At 51.6% G+C, this 6444-nt stretch overlaps 1 protein-coding gene across 1 annotated transcript; it reads right to left on the bottom strand.

Annotated features, from left to right (window-relative positions):
• Window positions 1–2722: 2722 nt before the first annotated feature.
• HDDC3 (HD domain containing 3) lies at window positions 2723–4372 on the bottom strand. The gene is made up of 4 exons (XM_067697173.1): window positions 4212–4372; window positions 3849–3904; window positions 3501–3741; window positions 2723–3193 (listed from the first exon to the last, which is right to left on the bottom strand). Exons 1-4 carry the CDS (start codon window positions 4321–4323, stop codon window positions 3063–3065), a joined length of 540 nt encoding a protein of 179 aa, XP_067553274.1. The 5' UTR covers window positions 4324–4372; the 3' UTR covers window positions 2723–3062.
• Between the last annotated feature and the right edge of the window lie 2072 nt (window positions 4373–6444).

The raw sequence follows: 6444 nt of genomic DNA, 5'->3' as shown, positions 1-6444 counted from the left end.
AGTGGTAGAGAGTCCGCCTGCCAATGCAGGGGACGTGGGTTCGTGCCCTGGTCCGGGAGGATCCCACATGCCGCGAAGCGGCTGGGCCCGTGAGCCATGTCTGGAGCCTGTGCTCCGCAACGGGAGAGGCCACAACGGTGAGAGGCCCGCGTACAGCAAAAAAAAAAAAAAAAAAAGGAACCAGGACATAACAGAAGCAACTTCAGCCACTGGAAATGGATAGGATTCTGTTCCTCTCTGCAATTCTCCATCCATAGAATCATACTGTTTCCATGAAGAAGGGAGGGCTGTATGGCCAGCTGGAACCATGAAGAGAAAGGCAGGCTCAAACTGTAAGAGCTGAGTCCCCCCAAGCAGGGTGGGCCAGGCCCACACAGTGCCCTGATTTGGCTTGCCTAGGGGATGGGTATGAGCTGTGTGGAGAGAGTGGCATCTTTACCTGAAATTGACCTTACCGCACTCTCTTGTCACTGTGGTTAGCTAATGACACTCAGGCCCTCACAGAGAAAGGAAATCATAGTCTGGGTGGTAGGAATGAGGCTAACCATCCAAAAGAGATCTCTGAACTAAATTTTTGTTTCTCCCTAACAAAAATGCATACAAACACTTCAAGGAGCAATTCTCGTAGAAAAAAAAAAAAAAAAGATAGATGAGAGACCAGATCCTTCACAGCAAACCTCAATTTTACTTAGGGTCAGTGGGAAATCTGATTTGATCATAATAGTTGCCAGGACCAAGTGCTGCAGAGTGTCCATCCATTTTGGCTCCTGACTTAGACCTCCCTAGTTGAGAATAAATCTGGAAGGAAAGAACTCTGAAATTAGGTAGCCTAGGCACAGGAAGCCTATGTGGGGTTGGGGATGAGGCCTCCTTGGCATTTGGAACATGACAGGGATGAAGATGTAAGACACAGCATTGGGTGTGGAGGCCTGAGAAGCTCAGTGGGGGAAAGACAGGTTTTCTTGTCAGAATGCCTGGGGACTTGCATTCAAACTAGATGAGTAAGCACACCTGTACTGCTGCCCCCTCAACTCCTAATGCCTAAGAATGCTAAACAAAATATGAAACAGGGAAAAGCAAGGGACTTCCCTGGTGGTCCAGTGGTTAAGACTCCGTGCTCCCAATGCAGGAGGCCTGGGTTTGATCCCTGGTTGGGGAACTGGATCCCAATCACATGCCGCAAGTAAGACCCGGAGTGGCCAAAATAAATATATATATATTTTTAATGTAAAAACATGGTCATACTCAAAACAAGAGGAAATCTCCTTTGACTAAGAATGGAGAGAACAGCTATAGCCATGAACAGAAGACGAGGCCATGCAGCTCCAGAGAAATGGAGACCAGTTGAGGACAGATCCTTGGAGTGGCCAGGAATCTCTTTGTTGTCATTCTAATTCTAGGCTGGAAGTAAACCTTTTGATTCCCAGCCCAGCAAAAGCCAAACTAAGCCCCCTATAATCAGAGAGTTAGGGTAGTAAGGTATTAACATTAATTTCCTGATGTTGACGGTTGTAGTTTGGTTTATGCAGGAGAATTTCTTTGTCCAAATACTAAAGTACTTAGGGGTGATAGGCCATCAGGTCAGCAAGTTAATCTCAAATGGTTCAGGTGAAAAAGTTACTTATGTTGTACTTCCAACTTTTCCAAAAGTCTCTGATTATTTTTAAAAATTATTGAATAAAAAAAATCCACTCTATTGGCTCAGATCAAACAGGTTATCTAGGGAGGCCAGACCCATAATCCAGATCCACTAGCCTCTTCAGTCTTGATCTTTACTATGTCCAGCGTGGTTGGAGCTAACCTCAATTGTGGTCATTTTTGTCTGGTTAAAAAGGCCCAGCAGTGTGGCAAAAAGAGGGATTCTGGTCTTGTTGATCATTAACAAGTCTTCTCATCTCCGAGAGCTTCATATTTCATCTCAGTAAAATGAGAACAATCCCTACCCTGCCTATCTCATCTGGTTATTATAAAGAACAGATGAGGTAACACCTGTGAAAAGGTTTTGTAAAACATCAAGCACCTAGTGACCACGAAGTGGCCTTTGACCTAACAACCTCCTCTTCCTCACAGATGTACCCTTTTCAAGTGGGCTAATCGGCCTCAGCTTCTCAGCACCGACCAAAAAACCGATCAGTTGGGGATCCCTTCAGGCGGACACCTTGAAAAGCTCCGCCCCCTCGCCCAGATCCCGCCCACCGCCGGGCTCCAAGGGTGGGTCAGTTCCCGGGCCACTTCCCGAAGCGCCCGGAAGTTCCTGTCGCTTAGCAACCAAAGGAACCCGAGATGTGATGAAGGGGAAACTGGGGGTGGGATGCAAACTTCGGCAAGTTTCCGTTGCAACCCGGGGTTTGAGGGACCCGCGGTCCCCCACCGGCCCTATCGTGTTGCTTCTGGGGACTCTCCCGTGCTCAGCAAGAGCTGCCAGTAAGCAGGTTGGCACTCCTTTCCAATGTATCTGTCAACCCATCCAACTTTCTTAATGAGGAAGCCTACCAATTTTTGAATACCTGTGTGTCAGGCACGTCACATAATCCAGCCCTGATAATTACACAACCTATCTTACTGATAAGCCAGTCTCCGAGGGGTTGAGGCCCTCAACCTGAGGGATCTGTCCCAGGGGCACACAGTTGGAACCCTGCCCTACTGAAGGGCAGGTATCCCCCCCTCCCCCCATCGTTTCCCCAATGGGGAGGCTGGAGAAGGAGCAGCAGCAACTCAAACCTTTATCCAAATGTTTTATTTTGCATAATGACTTTTGAACTAGCGTTTATATATAAGCCCAAGTCCCTGAGGGGCCAGAGATCCCACCATGCAATCAGACCCAAGGCCTGGAGAAGGGCAGTGAATGCATTAGAAATGGGTGGGGCACATCATCCCACAATCTGGGGCTCAGCTTAGTTGGCAGATCTTCAGAGTGAGAAAGGACACGTGTATTTGGTCTCTAATACCTGGGCTGAGTGAACCAGGGAGGAAGCTCGGGAGGCACCGAAAGGCTGAAGTATGAATCTTCTCTGGCCTGGGCAAGGATGGAGTCTGTGCCACTGGATGGCTCCAAATACTGCTCAGAGCGTCAGCCCCCGCTCCTTAAACAGCTGCTTTAGAGCGTCTTCCAGCTGTTGGTTTGTCCCCTGAAGCCCCTTCACCACCTGTGCTGCCCACTCGAAGTATTCCTGGACTCGGTGTTCGGACCATCCTGCATAAGAATGGACAGAAAACTGCTCATGTTGACGTCCAGGAAGGCACTGGATTTTGCCCACTTCCTGGAGGGCTTGGTGCAGGGCTGTGAGATGAGTTCCTGATGGACGGATTTGTTCTGAAAACTTCCCCCTTGCCCAGGTACTGCATTTCTAGTGTATGAAAGAAGATCAGAGTGGTCTACTAAGATTAGTCTAGGGAATTAACAAGAACACCCGGGCTTTTTTTCAGGGGAAGTGACCAAGCTGTGCCTTCAGAAGGTGGATACCCCTCCCCGTCCCCTCAGAGCAGGTGGAGGAGCATACCCTCTGGGGTGCAGCGATTCAGGTCCCTCAGATTGTACAGTTTGTCTGCCAGCTTCACCAGTTTAGCCCCGGGGCTGCTGTGGGGTGCCTGCTCCACCTGCAGCCGCTTTCTCTCCAGCTTGGGCAGAGTCTTGTCATCTGTTACCTCCTCCACCAGACGCCGCACTTGTGCCCCGAAGTGCAGCTCCACCTCATCCAGGGTGGTGTCTGTGTCCTCCACCGTGTCATGGAGCAGGGCTGCCTGGGGACAGGCTCTCATTCAGTCCTCTGACGCCTGCCAAGGGGAACCCAGAGCTGAATGGGGCCCCTGACCCGCACCCCAGCCTCCTAGCAGAGGAGGAAAGTTACCTGTAACACCACAATGTCAGAGATTCCTGCCTCGTGGGTCAGGATACGAGCCACACCTGACGGGGCAAAGCAGGAAGTCAGACAGAAGGGAGTCCCAGGGCGGCGTGTTGTGGGTTTTGTAGAGCCAGATGTGGCCCCTCACTAGCTGGGTGACCTTGGGGAAGTCCTTTGCTCTTCTTTGGATGTTCACTGTACAAAGGGAACAATCATGCCTACCGCCCCAGGTTGTGGTGCGTCACGAACAGTGCCTGGCACAAGGACTGGTACGGACTAGGTGCTCGATGAGGTGCACGCCCTCCGGTTCCCTTCCCGGTCCCCACCCCCTAGATGCTACAGCCGTTGCTCCCCCGGCGGCGCGCCCACCGATAGGGTGATTGATGTAGGGGGTCCCTTCGGGGTCCTTCCGCCGCTGCCATTGGTGCTTCCGAGCCGCGAAGTCAGCCGCCTCCAACAGCTGGGCCGCCTCGGAGCCCATCGCGCGGTTGGGGCCGGCGACCTCGGTCCCAGGATCCCGGGTAGCGTGGACCGAGCTTCCACAGCGTCGCCTAGCGCCGCGGAGGCCTGAGGATTGTGGAGTCTGGCCCAGAAGAGTTTCTCTGGGGTTGACGTGAGGGCCTTGGGTGTGGGAAGCTGCCCTCAATATCGCAGCCCCTGGTTAAGTGGGCTTTGCTGAGGGTGCAAGAAGAATATGGCCTGGCTCTGGGAACCCACATCCTGGCGGAAGGAGGAAAATACACAAGACATAAGACAGCAGCCTCACAGTGTGTCCAGGGCAGGAAGGCACAGGGGACTGGTAACTTGGAGGAAGGGCAATTCACCTAGCCTCTGGACCAGAGACAGCTTCTCCCAGGAGGGTCCTCTCCCGCCATGGCAAAACAATTTTCAAGCTGTCAATGCTCTGAAAATTCTCAAAGCGCTCTAAAAATAGTTCTTGTGCGTCCCTGATGGCCGCAGTGGTTAAGAATCCGCCTGCCAATGCAGGGGACATGGGTTCGAGCCCTGGTCCGGGAAGATCCCACATGCCGCGTAGCAACTAAGCCCATGTGCCACAGCTGCTGAGCCTGCACTCTAGAGTCTGCGAGCCACAACTACTGAGCCTGCGTGCTACAACTACTGAAGCCTGCATTCCTAGAGCCCGTGCTCCGGAACAAGAGAAGCCACCCCAATGAGAAGCCCATGCACCGCAACAAAGAGTAGCCCCCACTCGCTGCAACTAAAGAAAGCCCGCGCGCAGCAACGAAGATCCAACGCAGCCAAAAATAAAATAAAATAAAATAAATAAATTTATAAAAATAGTTCTCCCTGCAAGAATGGCCTGGTTGCTATGGGCATGGGAGCCTCACCTTTGGGGCCAGAAGACCCTAGTGCTTAACCTTCTGGAAATTGGAGCCTGCACTGGGAGCCCTCCCTAACTGTTTCAGACTTAGGCTCCCAGGCAGCCGTGTTGGTTCTGCAGGAACTGTCTTCTTTGCTGTCAGGCGCTGGGAACAAAATCTGCATTTCTTTCTTGTGCCGTGAGGGTTCCTGCTTCAGTTCCCAGGCACTGCTGTGGGCCCCTTATGAGTGTTGTCACTGCTGTTCTGGGAGCATGACGTTGTTAGGCCTCAGTAGACACTGGAACAACACAACACTGCTGGCTGGTGGCCTCTGGCCTTCTCGAGAAATTCCCTGTCTCAGCAGACAGCATCTATGAAGTATGAGGTTTGGTAAGAGAGACCTGGAGACCCTGGAAGAGATTTTCTTGTGAAATGGGGTTGGCTGGTTGCTAAGTATACTCCAGTCAGATTGGTAGATTTTATACTTTGGTTGGTAGCTGGGGTCAATGAGGGCTCAGGGGAAAAGTTAATGAGAGCACTCACGCTTGCTTTTCAGCTAGTCTTGGTGGTTGCCATGACGCAGAAGTTAGAGAGGGAAGCTCCAAACGCTGGAACTGAGGTCTCTGGGGCCTGAAGTGGAACAATCAGAATTCCCATGGCTTCCATGGCAGCCTGAAAGTTTAGAGTGTATAGAGAGAAACATATTTGGTTCTTAATGCTTGTCTGTTCTTCAGGCTAGTGGCTCAACTTCTCTCTCATTCCTCATTTGGTGTTCTAGCCTTCTGAGCCTTTTCCCCTTCAGCTTAGAGAACCTTAGGCAGCTTGGAGCCACAATCCTCCCATTTTCCAATAGAAGATAGAAACTCAGTCACTTTCAGCTCTCTCTAGAGGTCTGCGACAGAGAAGCTTCAGGTTTGTGTTTACGGTGCTTTGGGGCTTTGATTTTACTTCCTTACTGCCTGCAGCCATGGCTTAGAAATAGAGATGTTGGGATTTATAGGACCAGGGCTGAGGTGGAGGTGACCTCTCATGGGCTTCCAGAGGAGGCCAGGCCCTTTGCTGACAGGCCTGTCTGTGGGGCTACTGCTGGTCTTCAGCTGGATGACGCTTGCCCAGCCGACCTCTCTCTCAGGTACAGCACTCTCCTCTGCCCAGCCCCCCCTCCAGTACCCTACTCTTTTAGCAAGGTATAGGCTACTGTGGGGAGCTTGTGGGGAGGAAGGAAGCCTGCCCTTCTGATAATGGTTGATCCCTTTTATTCTCCAAAAGGGGTGGAGTGG

This window comes from Pseudorca crassidens, chromosome 1 (assembly GCF_039906515.1).
Source record: "Pseudorca crassidens isolate mPseCra1 chromosome 1, mPseCra1.hap1, whole genome shotgun sequence".
NCBI classification, from domain to species: Eukaryota; Metazoa; Chordata; class Mammalia; order Artiodactyla; family Delphinidae; genus Pseudorca; species Pseudorca crassidens.
The sequence above is the reverse complement of the archived record's forward strand: the minus strand, read 5'-3'. Positions and strand labels throughout refer to the sequence as shown.